This window comes from Lepeophtheirus salmonis, chromosome 7 (assembly GCF_016086655.4).
Source record: "Lepeophtheirus salmonis chromosome 7, UVic_Lsal_1.4, whole genome shotgun sequence".
In the NCBI taxonomy this organism is placed as follows: domain Eukaryota; kingdom Metazoa; phylum Arthropoda; class Copepoda; order Siphonostomatoida; family Caligidae; genus Lepeophtheirus; species Lepeophtheirus salmonis.
Genome location: NC_052137.2, coordinates 24764766 through 24780216, shown reverse-complemented (window position 1 = coordinate 24780216; position 15451 = coordinate 24764766). Strand labels below are relative to the sequence as shown.

The 15451-nt window shown below is 31.3% G+C and overlaps 1 protein-coding gene across 1 annotated transcript; it reads left to right on the top strand.

Moving 5' to 3' along the window:
* Positions 1-12003: 12003 nt before the first annotated feature.
* Positions 12004-13651, top strand: LOC121122246 (uncharacterized). Its single transcript, XM_040717233.2, has 4 exons — positions 12004-12471; positions 12531-12775; positions 12837-13068; positions 13131-13651. Exons 1-4 carry the CDS (start codon positions 12024-12026, stop codon positions 13649-13651), a joined length of 1446 nt encoding a protein of 481 aa, XP_040573167.1. The 5' UTR covers positions 12004-12023.
* The last annotated feature ends 1800 nt before the right edge of the window (positions 13652-15451 follow it).

The following is a 15451-nucleotide window of genomic DNA, read 5'->3' as shown; positions in this document are numbered from 1 at the left end:
AAGCGATTGTGCTTTTTGGACTTTCAAGAAGGAAAAAAAGAAGCCTCATCGGAAATCAAAGCAATTCACTCTGTTCTGTTAATCTCAAAAGCTCTTATTACGAGTTGGCTGACGTCGTATGAACCTATTATTGCGGAAGAAGTTAGAAGTATAATTTTGGCCTGCAAGATACATGGCCTTATCGCTGAAAATTCCAAACATAGGATTGGATACATGGTCCGCAGTATCAGAAGTGATTAAGGGAAGACTTTTTAACATAATAATTTTAGGAAAAGATTGCCATAGGGTCAATGCTATTGGCAAAATACCAAGAATGGGAGGAAAATGACTTGGGAACAATATTAGAAAATATAATTAATTTAGAATTGTGGCGATACAAATTCACAGTCATTTATATATAAATTATTTTTTAGTTCGTGGCTATATAGATTCAGTACACACCAATGGCCTTCAGTTTTTGTAAATATATTATAAGCCTAAACTGCTATAAATTTTAGAACCTAGTATTAAAAAAAAAAGATAAATAGGTTAATGCATTTTAATGTATAATACCGTTGGATATTTTAAGCAAAACACCAGCTTACAGCGTGTTAACTTTGTAGTGATATCTGAGTGACAAACTCACGATACTATGAGCGTCCTTACATATTAAAAAAATTATCCAATTTGTTAAAGAAGCCTAGCCATACATTAATTACATAAAATATTTTTCGGACGGATATGCTGAACATTATAGGAATTATTAAAACTTCTTAATAAATTATGAATTAAGAATATCACATTCCAAATGTAGTGAATTTGATCAAGAATTTATTTTCTTAAGCAAAAGGCAAAAGAGAGAGACCACAATACTGAGAAACAAAAGTGGCATTCATTTATCCCTGTGTCCAAATTTTCCTTGCGGTTCAAACATTTCACTGCTTTTGAGGTTTTGGTGATAGTAAAAAGTGTTATTTCTACACCAAAAAAAGTAAATAATTGATTGAGAAATGACATATCAAATACATTGGCTGTAGAAAAAAATATATTATTGTGTGCTTTAATAAATTATGGGTGAATTCTTGATAACAAAAATAAAGTTAGAAATTTATCTTGTGATCTTTGGATTAGTGTGTATTTTAACGAAATTGTAAATAATCATAATTTTTTTAAAGTTTAGGCTTATAATACACATATATTTCGACTAACACTCAAGGCCATAATGGTATACTAAATCTATATAACCTGAAACAAACAAATATGTAAAAGAGTGTAAATTTGTCTCACCACAATTCTAAATTAATTATCTTTTCTAATATTTTTATTCATTACACACCTGGTAGTGAAAGAAATGATTGATAATAAACTTGACAGAAGGAATACAAAAATAAATTATGCCAAGTCATCTGCGAATGCAACGATTTTCTCACTTGGAACAGAGGGAAAAAGTTTTTTTTTTTAAAAAAAAAACACACACACACACTATAAGGCGAGCTAGGGCAGAAAAAAAATTTATTATCTAATAAAATTTTATGATACAATCCTATGCTCTAAAACGAAATAAAAAAAAGTACGATTTTCATTTTTGGATGAGTGTTTTAATGGGTGTGTAAGAAGGAATGTAAGAGAAGTTAGAGGTATTTCATTGGTTGCTTGCTTCCTAGTTGAAAGCCACGGTTGTCAATGGTATATATATATATATTATACAGTAAGAAATAAAAATTGAGTGATTAGAAACATAGGAAATATTTTAATTATTTAAAAATGTGAACTGGGTTACATATATAATTAATTAATACAAAATTATATAACTAACATGAATTTATGTCTCTATTATTTAAGTACATAAATAAATCATTATTTAAACGTGACAAACTTATAAATGAGAAAAAAATTATTATCTCCTTAAGTTATTATCGGTTTGAATTACCATTGAATCCATTTATTACCATTTATTTAAAAGAAAATTACTAGAATGCTGTGATATAATGACGTTTTTTAGGAGATCCAGCAAAGTGCAGGGCTTCAAATCTAAACTCAGACTCTGAGTTTAGATTTTGTGGAACAGATTAGTCTAAATATGTTTTCCCTGCGCAAGCAATGTGCATGTAAATGGTATTAAAGATACTGCATAAATAATGTCCTGCCTATTATTTAAAATTTGTATTATATATGTTCTGTCTAAATATAAAGAACATTTGGAAAAAAAAATCGGATCTAAGATGTCAAAGGTCAAATTTTAAATTTAATTTAAAAAGTATATATATTCTGATATACTCAAAACAAAAATGAAATAACTTTTTTTCAATGAAAAAAAGTTATTTAATGAAATTCAGTCTGATTCAAACAAAAAGTGTTTTGTCTCCTTTAAGAAAAATTATGTTTGTCAATGTCCATTGCTACTCTTCTAAAATTTTATTTCTCAACACATTCTCTTAAAATTGTCAAAAGGCCAAACAGGGGAAAAAAACATAGCTACGGCCCTGCCTTAAAAAAACAAGGTGCGGACGCCCCAGAATGAAGTCACAATTTTACAGTTTTGTTAAAATAAAGTTTAAAATGTTTTATTTTAGTTGGAGAGGTGTAGAAGCATTGTTTTTTTGGGGGGGGCTTGATATTTGGAATTTTTTCGAAGAAATGTCAAAAAATCTAATTTTTTCGAAGAAATGTCAAAAAATCTAATTTTTTTCAACTACATAATTTGGTCAAATGACCTTTTTCTACATTTTTTAATGTGAGCGAAAACAAATATATAGTACAAAGAAAAAAATCATAGATTCGGGGGCTAGAACAGCTGCAGCCCTACCAGCGGGACGCCCCTCTAATGCCATTAGTGCCGGAATGTATTTGTAAGTAAAGGGGGCAAATTATATAATGTTGACGTCATCAGGGATGTCTGAAGCTTTTTTTGTTTGAGGATATAAAATACTTTTTTGAAAAATTTAGGTGTAAAAATAATTTTGGAGATGATAAAATTTGAAGAAATGAACCTTTTTTTAAAGAAAATGATTAAAACCTTTAGTCACTCCCGATTATATTTCTAAGGAATACAAAATGGATGCTGGGCTTTGATTAAGGGGGAGAATTTTCAAATGTATGTTTGGTATATACTTTTGAGAATACCAAAAATCCAATAAAAAACCTTTAACCATTTAAAAAAATTCTTCAAATTTGACATCATAACATCCTTAAGAAGACACATTATCATATTTTTTTTTCAATCACTATAAAAATTCTACAAAGTGGGTAGGGGGACAGTTCTGGTGCTACTGTTTAAATGCCCCTCAGGGCCTACCCCATGGTTATTAGTAATTTGATTCTAAAAAAATATAAAAATTCGATTTCCAATTTCCAATTTTATTAGAATTTATTGATATTAAATAAAAAATAAAAAATAAACTAAAAATATTAAAAAATTTTATTTGTCACAGGGTTTTATCAAATGACCTTTCTTTTAAAAAGAAATTCTTATCTTTGTAATTTGAAAATTGAAAATTTTTGTCTATTCATTATTTTTTTTTCTTTTCTAAATCAATAAATTTTTCTAAGTCAGGACCCAAAATTCTTCTCTTATTTTTGAGGAGGGCTACAGCCCACCTCCTGTCTTAGAACACCCCAAGTTACGGCGCTGCTTATGTATTTTAATTCGTCAGACAATAATAAAATGTCTTAAATAAAGTCTTTTTAAAAAAAGAGATTATTGGAGCAGCTAAAGATCTCATTAGTAGGTACAAAGTAATGCATGGCTGGATAGTTAAAACGAGATATATACATACATATACATATGTGTATTAACATCCTGAGTAAGACGTAATTTAAGAAGAATTTATGCTTATGAATACTTTGTCCATTAAGGAAGATATTTCTGAGTGAATTTATTCTGTCAATTACATACGAGTAACCATATTTTTATAATTGACTTCTATCACTCCTTTTTATGACATTGCGTCAATCAGACCATATACGTATTTTTGAAATACATGAAGATATAATCCCGGTACATACTACAGTTCCCCATTTCCCCGGGAAAGTGGATTTGAGCCGGATACATACATACAATGAAATTTAAGTATTTATTTGTAAATTTCCCGAAGAAATAAGAAATTTTTACCCATATGTTATAATATCTATTCAGTAGTGGGGATGGAACGATTAAAAAAAAAAAAAAAAAACGATTCTGATTCTTTAATACTTAAAATAATATTTGAAAAGCTTGGTTTTTGAATTTCTTTGAAAAAAAAAATTGAATTTTTTGTTGAAAAATTAATTTTTTTGAGAAAAAAAATCAATTAAATAATTTAATAAGTAAATTTTTTTCAAAAATTTACAATTACTTACAAGAAATTAATTTTTTTAGAAAAAAAATTCCAAAATCCACAGTTGTTTTCAAAAAAATAAAATTCCAACCTTAAATTTTTTGGAATAAAATTAAAAAAATATATAGTTATTCACAGAAAGTTAATTTTTTTGTAGCTAAGAAATTTGGAAAATGTAATTCAATTTCATATATTAAAGCTTCTTTGGTAAGCACAAGTTCTAATTGTGGAGGAAGCTATTTTTTTATCTTTTTTTTTATAACCTAAAAAAGTAATACATAATTAAATACTAGAAATAAATCAGAATCGGAAACTAAACATTATTTGTCCCAGGCCGATCCCAATTCCAGAAAAAAACCACATCAGATTCCGATTAATCGTCTCAACTCTAATATTCAGTGTAAGATAACATAGAATAAAATTAAACAAGTTTTATAAAAAAAAAAGGCTTACTCTTATATCATAATGATTGTACACATTTTATGTCACAAAGTTTTGAAAAAGTCATCAGTTGGTTGACGTCATCTAGCTATATCAGGGTCTCTTAAATCAAATAAAAGTTTTAAATGATAGCCTAAATTCGTAGTTTCCAGGTTATTCCAAACGAAATAAATATACTTTATGCATATGGATTTCACCACAAGATTTCTAGAAGTTAATTACCTAATACTATACCTAATCTTTACTTAAGCTTAATCAGTGCAACTCCATCTAACCAACTAAAGGTACATTAAAGAGAAAATAATTTGTAAATGACCTCGTACCAAATATTTGAATACAATGCCGATAATTGACTGAAATATGTCTATGAAATATTGAAGAGTATCTATATATAAAGGAAAAAAAATATATTAGGATATTCATCTTTTCTTAATGTTTGTTACGGATTGTTTTTATGTTGAGGCATAACTATGTAAGAAGATTTGTGTTTGCCATTTCATTATAAGCGACAGGAGCAGCCTCTTCTTTGCATCCAAGAAAGTACATCATACATCATCCATCAAATTTATTTCATACAAAAATGGGGGGAGGGGGTTCTCCTCTTGAAATACTGTCATCAACAAAAACGTAATCACTTCCTGTAATTCGAGGACGTGACAGTATTTTAATTAATATTCAAAGGTAAATAATATATGTATCACTCCCTCCAGAGTGCTGTCATCGTAGCAAATGTTTAGTAAATAGGGTGTGCTCCAATAAGCAGATATATTAAGAAAGTGCAATAAAATTCTCTCTCGTCTACTTAGGCGTCACCCATCTACCCACTTCAAGCAGCTCTTCATTTACTTTGTTAATATATGACCATCGTATATTTGGTATTATTATTATTATTGTCCTTTTGCACGACGACCGTTAATTCTCTCAAACACTATCCTATTTTTAAAACCAATATATTAGAAACCATTTATTGGGGCTAAATATTCTGCGGTTCCCTTTACTATTAGTGAGTGTGATTCGGGTCGATTACTTCTTCAAGGAAAGAACGTTCTATGTCGTCCTACATAACTCAACAGTACATAATCCCATAAATCACTTAACCCACTCTGACGTCATTTCAGCTGATGGTGATTTATTGAAATTCTTTTGCTCAGGGATTTATAGCTGTTAGTGTTGTCATAAGTCGAAGATCGGTCACAGAACGTTAGGATTCTTATGGGTCGCACTACTTTGGTCTTTTACGACGTTCTGTTTAAAATAGTGTTGTGTTGGGCCTTTTTTAATCTCTCCCAAATTTGCAAAAATAGAAAAATAAATCAATTTCTTTTCCAAACAATTTAATTTATGAATTATATTTTTAAATATTTTTCCAAAAGTTTTTATTTTTCACATATTTCTCAAAAAAAAAAAAATAATTTTTAGTGAATTGCTTTGGGTTTTTGAAATTTTTTTCCAAAAAAATTAACATTTGATTTTTTTTCCAAAAAAGCATAATTTGAAATATTTCATGAATGGGTATGGATTTTTGAAAAAAAATTCCAAAAATTTCATTTTTTGATTTAGAAAAAATATACATTTATATAACCCTGCGGACGCCCCTGCGCTGAATGATGCCATGAAGGATCAATTTTCTTTTCTTTAAGGACCGACATGTGGAACTGGATTGGACTGAACTGGACCGCAGTCCTAAATAAATACCAATACAAAACTAGTCTGAAACGGTCTCAAAAAAAAATTCGGTTATGATTAGTCGCAATGAAAAATCCGCACTTGATTGATCATGTTTAAAATTCGGTCACAGAACCTATTAAATTAAATTTCAGGAAAAATGGATACAAACTATTAATTAGAAATGTATTTCAACTTAAGGCCAAATCTAGGCCAAACTGCTTTAATAAAGGTCAATCTGGTAAACCTGTCTCAGAAAATGCGAAATGACGTTATATATTTTTCGATATTTGTAGGAATTATGCATATTCTACGCATTTAGATAATATTGTCAGAAATTTGTTAAAAAGTATTACCCAAACATTAGGCTAAAGTTTGTATATTCCTTGTCTAGACTTTGTTGATATAGTTTGTTTGTTTTTGTTAACGGGTGTGTATTGTTTAGTTAAATAAAAATAAGATTTTATTCGAGAAAATATTAACAATGGGAGTTTTATATTTTTTATTCTCTAATAAATTTGTTATTGTGTAGCTAGAAAAAGAAAAACCTTTCAATCTGAAAAACTCAAGTTAATTAAAACTTTGACTAAATATTATATGGATTTTGATTTCTATAACCTATATATGTAGAAAAATGGTTGATCACGACCGTCAGTAGGGGTATATTAGGGGGGGGCTTGCTTTTTGGAAAAAAATTTCAAAAAAATAAAAATAACTTTTTTTAAAGGGATTCGGCCAAATTATATAGGAGAAAAAAAATGTAATAATAATTTTTGAATTTTTTTTCGAAAATTTATTTTCTGTGAGTAGCTATGGATTTTTTTTTGCAAAAATTTCAACAATCCATAGCTATTCACAAAAATAACTTGTCTTAATCCCTGTATAAAAAATTATGCAAGACCGAACCGGGGTAAAAATTCAGTCCTACACTGAGTCTCATTACTTATTATGAGTACAACTAAGTGACTACATATGTATATATTATTATTTATGATGAAATACTTTTTTCTTCTTTCAAGTTAAATATGTACTTGGGTTGAAATAAGTGGCACATTCCTGAAATAACCCCTTGATGCTTTAGTTTAGGGGTGAACTATTATTTTTTTTTTTTTTTTCTCCTTCTAGGTATTTGATTTTCTTAAACAAAAAACCCAATAGATATGATTTACACTGATTTTTAAACAAAGTGAGAATCTCTAATGAAAAACGATATCATATTATGTCTCCACTTCTGTGAGAAAAAACTGTCTTTTGTGTCCAATTAACAATATAACACCACAAAGAAATGTTATACAAATTCTCCCAAAAGAAAAATTATAATAATTCATTTTTTCTTTTCTGTTTAAAAAAAAAGAAACAAATCTTTTTAGGGGGGGGGGATAAAGTTTGACTCAATTGATAAAAATGATTTATCTACAATAGGCCGGCTAATACTAATTTGATAAGTCAAATGTGGTGTGTCAACATGAAAACGATCTTGAACAGAAAAAAGATAATCCCATTTTATTTTTTTAAATTTATAGGCAGGCATATTTAAGTCAATTATAGTCTTTGACTTCAATTTGTGTGCCTTATTGTGCATTGAAATTTTGATTAAATATTTATTAGAGATACTAATTGAAGTAAAAATGAGTTGTGGTCTGCATTTAAACATTAAGCCTCCGTTGGCTACGCGTCGGACATTCTTGGTTTATGTCATCTTTCATATAAAGACTATTCGTTTTTGATTCTTTTTTAATGACGATATATTTTTGCTACTATCAGGGTACCATTAGCGACACACCCTAAGGATTAATAAGTATATTTTGTATATAGATATTGGTAATAATTCCTCGAAGAATACAATTGTAATTCACGCTATATTTTGAGAAAATTGTTCTAGCTTGTGTTTGTGTTGATGGCCTGCAAATATATAACATTATTACAAACAGGGCTGTTATTAGATAGTTTCCTTGGAGAGTTGTTAAGTGATATTTTGGAAGAAGTTTTTTTAACAAATAACTTATTTTTACAAAAATAAAATATCAATTTCCCTGATAATAACAAATACAAAATTTGACAAATAAATCATTGTTAATTGAAAAGAAATTGACAAAAACTTGGTCTCTTCGGCAAATTAGACTACGTCATAAGGATCGTTTACAGGGGTCCTGTCTAATGTTTTGCCATGGTTGGAAGGGATTTTTGAGTATTTTGGCAGAATGTTTTTTTCTTTTATAAATTTTAAATTTGACAATTAATTTTCTTTTTTAGAGGCAAAAAAAGTTTTTATTTTTGAGAAGAAAATATTTGTATATAAGGGAAATGTATAAATTTTTTCAATATTATGACATTATAATTTTTTTAACGTTATACAAAAAAATAAAAATATTTCCATAACTTTAAAACATTCATGGAATTGGGGCCTCCATTGATCTGGTAACCCTGCTACACATAGACCCATGGTCACACCACTGATTAAATATTAGTTATAATTGTTTTTTGACTTTTGGTTATAGTCAAATTGTTGTAAAAGATTCCAATAAAAAATGTTACTCTTTTGCAAAGGGAAGACAAAATGCCTACATATAACATTAATTAATTATATTGATACGATTCGCATATTTATGTAAATATAAAACAATTTGGCGATTAATTTCAAAGCATATTTCTTTCATATAATCCATTTTTCTTACTTTTTATTTTGTTAAAGAAGATTGACTAATATTATGGATCAATTTCCTGAATAAGAGTGGGATTTTCAAGAACATATATATAACGAATCTTTTTTCCAAATAGAATGAAGGAGAAAGATAAGAAACCCAAAGGCCCGTGGGAATTTAAAAAATATTTTTTTCTTTTTATTTGTGAAACTTGAAGAAACTTGAAGAATTTTCTAAGTAAAAATTACGCCCAAAGTGCACTTTGCAGTTTGCTTTTAAGCGAATTTTTCTCTCTCATTTGACTATATATTATCTGTTATTGAAAGTGAGGAGGTCAATATCTACATTTGGGTGACGTCAATATAAAAACAATCATGAACAAAAAAAGGAGAAAAGGATATTCATATATACATACACCCAAATATTTTCTAGGCATATTTGAGTCAATTATAAGCTTATATTTATAATTTGTGGGATGGCTTAAGATAGCCAAGAATTTTAACTTTAATCTGAAACTTTTATTTGATTTAATAAACTTAAATCGGCCCGATAAAAGTATTGGTGTTGTGAATTTTTTTTTTTTTGGAAATAAGTTTCAACAATTAAATTTTTCCAGAAAAAATTTCAAAAATTAAATTTTTCCAGGAAAAATTTCAAAAATTAAATTGCATACATATTGAAATTTTTGATACAACATTCAAAAATTCATACCTATAACAAAAAAAATTCCAATATTTTATTTTGAATATTAAAAAATTTCAAAAATCTACAACTATTTTGGGAAAAAAAAAATTTTAAAAAAATTCCAGAATTAAGTATCAAATGTTAAGTTTGTTGGAAAAAAAATACAAAATGTACAATTATTTACAATATAATAAAACTTATTGATAAAAAATTTCAAATATGATTTTTATTTTAAATATTACATTTTCTAGTAAAAAACAAAGTTCCTTAATTTGGGGTTGGGTAAGCCCCTCCAGGCCACCCTTTGCGGACGCCCCTGTATGCCCACGAATTTAAGCCATTATTTTAAATTTTGAGATACTTGTATTGGTCTGATATGGGCCCTTTCAAATAAGAACTATCAATTTATAATTCAGGTATTATGACGATCAATTTTAGCTACTTTAAGAGTGCAATTTGCAACGCGCCCAAAGGCTTATCAACAATAAATTGTTGTAAGAAAAACAAATGTAATTCACACACAATTTTAAGAAAAATAGGTCTAGCCTATTTTTGTCTTAACGGACCATAAAGCATCTCATTAATAATAAAATGTACTCATGTTTGCCTAGGGCCCGTAGGGATTAAACCCCATTCATTAACTCTTAGAAACAATACAAATTTAGAATAAAACGTTTGCGTTAAAAGCATTCATTTTTGCATTTTTTACTGTTATATGTTAATTGCTCAGTCTTTAAAAAGTGGCTTCCCTGATACACGACCTCTGACTGGTATATATTTAAATATCCAATCTTAATCCTCTTGTTGCATCCCCAAACTGACCTACACTTATTATCTCCATGAGTCCTCATAACTCATTTTATCCAACAACTAACAACATAATCAAAAATCTATTATTTTTTTGTTACCTTATCAAATCCACAGACAAGGACAACGACACACATAAAAATAAGATAAGATAAATAAAACATTCACTAAAATTGCGTCAATTGACGCAAAATAAAAGTGAATAGATATTATTATTTATAAACAAAAGCCTGGATTGCTTTATCCAGACGGAACTTATCAAGACATTTATGGATTAATAGATTAACTATCATAATGACTGTGAAGAGGTGAACGAAAAAAGAGTTTCACCCTACTTCAACCATAGAGAAAAGGTCAAAAGGTGCCTTTATCAATAAATATAATTTTAAAAATTGTCAAACCGTATTTGATAAATAAATATATATTAATTTATTAATATATATTTATTTACTTATTAAATTGAAGGAGGGGCCTTTACATACAAAAGAGAGAAAAAAATAATACAAGAAGCAGAAAAAGTGTCTTCCTGCAGTGCCTCTATTTACTACTACAGGTAGCTTTCCTCTCTAGTCTCTCTCTCTTTATTTTTGTACTCCGCCGACCAATCAAAGAGCCAGCGATATTTTTCCTTCCTCCTTTTCTTCTACACACTCACACAAAAAAGAATAGTGACTCCTGCTATTTCCCAGTTATTAATTTATTTTACTCATTAAAAGAACTAAGATCTAAGAAGTGCTCATTCCATCTCGTGTGTATTTTATTAATATATATATATCAAGTATATATATAAGTGTGTTATTCTATATAGTTGAATTATTTGTTTGTTTAGGCACTGGGTATTTTGTACTTACGTATCATTGTGGAGTGAGGAACTTGTGGAGAATGAGCGAGTAATCATCACAGGGATAGTTATAGGTAAGGAATTTTTCTATTCATTTGCGTTTAAATGTTCTTAGGGATAATTAGTTGTTATTATTTTAAGGAGTTTTTCGAGTACGGAACACACCCTTGCTTTGACTTTAAGGGAGGCTTTTAAGAAATTAAAAACGAAGGGGAATTATTTGTGTACCGCCCAAAAGATAAAGGAAGTTTGATTATTACTACATCTACATAAAATAATAAATAACTGTATATTTAATGTTTTTAAGTGATGAAATAATTAAAAGAAATTCGTCAGAGTAAACACATCATGAATTTAAAGTTTCTGCTCAATGCAACTCCCTGAAAATTGCTCCCAAGAGAGTTGTTTAATCCATAAACAATTACTAAAACTCAAGAGATAATTTACAAATCTGTGAGGAGAGGTTTATTGAGTATTATGAGAAGCAAACCATTGTCAAGCCTTTAGTTATCCCTTAATAAGTTTCAAATGTGTCTTTCTTTATCATCTGCCTTTAACGATTTAATTAACTCTTTTGAAAGCGTGTATTTATAGCCATTCCTTTGACTAATCTCCCTATTAATGAATATCCTTCCTATCTTCTCCAGGATGCAGCACTCAGAGACCAATTACGACTCTCCAAATTCATTCGCTTCTTCTTCATATAACCCCGCTGCGCCTAGTGGAACTGAGCCGCCTAATGTAGTCCTCTTTCCACCCCATTCATCCTCTGCTCCATCCTCTCCCATCTCCCCCCCTTCTGGCTCATCTCCATCCTCTTCTTCATGGCATCCTCCAGATCATGATAGACGTAGCGGGAGTGGCTATTCTTCCCGATTCTATGGCGAGGGTCTCGATGAAGAAGGCCGTGTGATGTCATCTCTAAGCGGAAACGCCGCTTCATACTTTATGGACTCCAGTTCGACCCATTCGTCCTCTCCTGGATTTAACCCATATGCTGCAGTGGCTGCCGCGGCTGGAAATGTGATTCATTCGCCATGGAGTAATTATGGTATGACAGGGATATCCACGGATTTTCAAAGGTGTTCTGGGATCGGTAAATACTCTCGGTTGACTCGCTCGCACGCACATTTGTGTATGTATGTATGTATTCAGTTCCAGATCCTTCCCCATCGTCCTCATCCTCACGGGAAAGTAGAGAATGTGTGTACTGTGGAACGATTTCAACGTCTTCTTGGACATCGGATGCGACAGGACATGATCTGTGCGATACATGTACACGGCGTGTGTACTACATGCAGATTAAAGAAAGGACTTCCACCCATCAGCGCCAACAGTCCTCCTTTCACAGCAGCACCAAAGGATCAACGCCATCATCCGCGTCATCGCGTTCCCGCTATGTGAGGGAATTTGCATTCATAACCAAATTTCTACTAATAATACTTCTTCTTGATATTTCAGCCAACATTTCAAAATGCATACAGAAGAGCTTGCTGCACGAATTGTGGAACAAGCACCACGACCCTCTGGCGAAGGAACAATGACGGAGAGCCCGTTTGCAACGCTTGTGGTCTCTATTATAAATTACATAGTGTGAATCGACCCCTGGCCATGAGGAAGGACGGGATTCAAACACGGAAACGGAAACAAAAGAGTTCCGCCTTAACCAAGAAGAGCTTCAAGGCCTCTGAAGGTAAGGCTTCCCTTCACCGTTATATATGTAAATATATCAACAACTATTTATATCCTTTTCAGTCAACAAAAAGTCGTCTTCCTCCATGCTGAAGATGGACCTGGATACCCATCACTCCGTCTCTCACCACCATGGACATCATAGCCATCATTTGCCAACAGGCGGGCAATTTAGTGGCCTCCAAGGCTCTGCACATCATCATCACCACCACCATCATTTTGGTGACAAGTCCGAGAGTCGCGAATCTGTCAAATCTGAGCCTTTTGAACTCTCAGGCTCTGCTCTCCATTCCGGCCATCAACAGCCTGTGCATTCGTCCTCTTCTCCAGTTTCGCTTTATTCCAGTCATTTATCAGGGCTACCACCCCTAACACCAGCTGCTGGGGGTAGTAGCGGTGTTCCCGCCATGGGGGCAGGCGCGAACCATGTTGGGGCACACTCTGTTCAACAACATTCCTCTTCAGGACAATTTGATCCCCGCTACACGGGATACTATCACCACCACCATCATAATCCATCCTTTTATGCGCCCGGGATACCAGAGTATCCTCCATTTCCGAAGTTGAATTTGCAACCTTCATGAAGAGGGCAATATATATCTGAAGCAACCAAGAAGAGTGGTCAAAGGATCCCTTCATTATGATAATAAGATAAATTTATTAATATTAATACCCATTAGACAAGTTTAAATAATTAATATATAAATAATTTTCTCCGTTATATACATAAATATCTATCTATAAATATATATAATATATTATAAGTTACAGATCGCGTTAAATAAATTATTAGAATTCTTATTTATTTATTCATTATTATTAAAATGTAATTTAAATTCCGTCCGCATAGGAGAAGAAATACATTTCAAGAAACCCCCAAATCACACCAAATGTTCCTCATCCCTTTCTCTAGATATCCAAAGGCATTAACTATATGTAATCATCTTTATCAATACATCTACGTGACTTTGAAAACTTTACCGGGTGCGTGCTTGAAATTTGGACTGTTATAAAAGAGATGGGGAGAAAAAAAACCCCAACAACACATGGGAGGAATTGTTTGACTGATTCTATCGGCACCTCCTCCAAAAAAAAAAATTACCACAATCAATCCAAAAATGATCCCACAATATATAAAAAAAGTTAGATTGCGTCTGGAACACACACCACCATTGTCAACTTGACTACAGCAACTAGGCAAACAATTTACAACTTCAAAAAGGTCATTAATTATAGTATTTGTATCGAAAGGAAGCCTGGAAGTGGTGCCCGGCACAAAATAAATCTGGATGACATCAAGTAGACTCAAAATGTTCTTCAGTGACCTGGACTGTTGACACCAAGAGAAACTGCAGGAACGTCAGGTACCTGGTCTTGGCTTTGTGGATGAGGAGGATGCCAAGCACGCTGTATCTGTAATGAGCATGGGAATTATTGAGTTCAAGAGACTGATGATGCCATTCATTTTGGTTCAAAACAGGTTACAGGCTCAATGCTTGGGACTACGTCGATATGTTCAGGACCAAGTTTATCTCCAGGATGGAAATGTTGTCCTTCAACTAGTTGATACAGACAGTAAAAACTACGCAGAGCTTTTTGGATACCAACATTCCATACGGACTGAAAAAAATATGGGCACCCTACCCACACAATGCCAAGCCGCTCAAATTTTCTCAATAACTACATGTCGAGGTCAGGATCTGCCAGACGAGGGTACCGAATCACTCAAGGCTTCCGTTGATGAATATTGGCACTCTATGAGTCCAGTTATATTATTAATACCGGTCCAGCGGCGCATCAAGGCCATTATCAAAGTCGATGGAGGCTAGATTGAAGATGGGTTCAACAAATGTGGGGGCATCTGTACAAAGTTTAGTTGATGTAGTTTCCGAAATTAAACGGGTTATAATTCCATATTCAGAAAGTATAGTTTACCATTACGCACCCGGTAAATAGTTACATATAAAGGTGGAAAAATAATAAAGTCATTAAAGAATCTGTAGCCGGCCCCGCTACGCCTCTACCTTCGTTTGCTCTTATCTCTCTTCGTTTTTCCCTCCCTTGCTCTTCTTTGAAAAAGAAAAAAAAACTAAAATGTTTTTCTGTTAAAACCGTATTTTCATAAAAAAAAAGTATAATATACATATTAAAGACTTCATTTTTTTAACGAAAAATAAATATATTTTTTACAGAAAAAAAAAAAAAAAAATTATTGATGCATTTCTAGTGATTTTTGGGGCGTGAATATATTATTACACTATACTATACTATATACTAACTAAGTGAGAAGCTTGATTTGAAATGAAAGAGGGTGGATGATGCAGTACATCCCTAGTAAATGGACACCATATCTTTTTTCTTTTTGTTTTATTTTAACTTTGTTC

What these genes read in the sequence shown, in the direction of transcription:
- LOC121122246 (XM_040717233.2), top strand. Translation starts at nt 12,024, where the DNA reads ATGCAGCACTCAGAGACCAATTACGACTCTCCAAATTCATTCGCTTCT. An exon ending in CGTCATCGCGTTCCCGCTAT is followed by an intron (nt 12,776 to 12,836) that starts GTGAGGGAATTT and finishes TTGATATTTCAG; the next exon opens with CCAACATTTCAAAATGCATA. An exon ending in GAGCTTCAAGGCCTCTGAAG is followed by an intron (nt 13,069 to 13,130) that starts GTAAGGCTTCCC and finishes TATCCTTTTCAG; the next exon opens with TCAACAAAAAGTCGTCTTCC.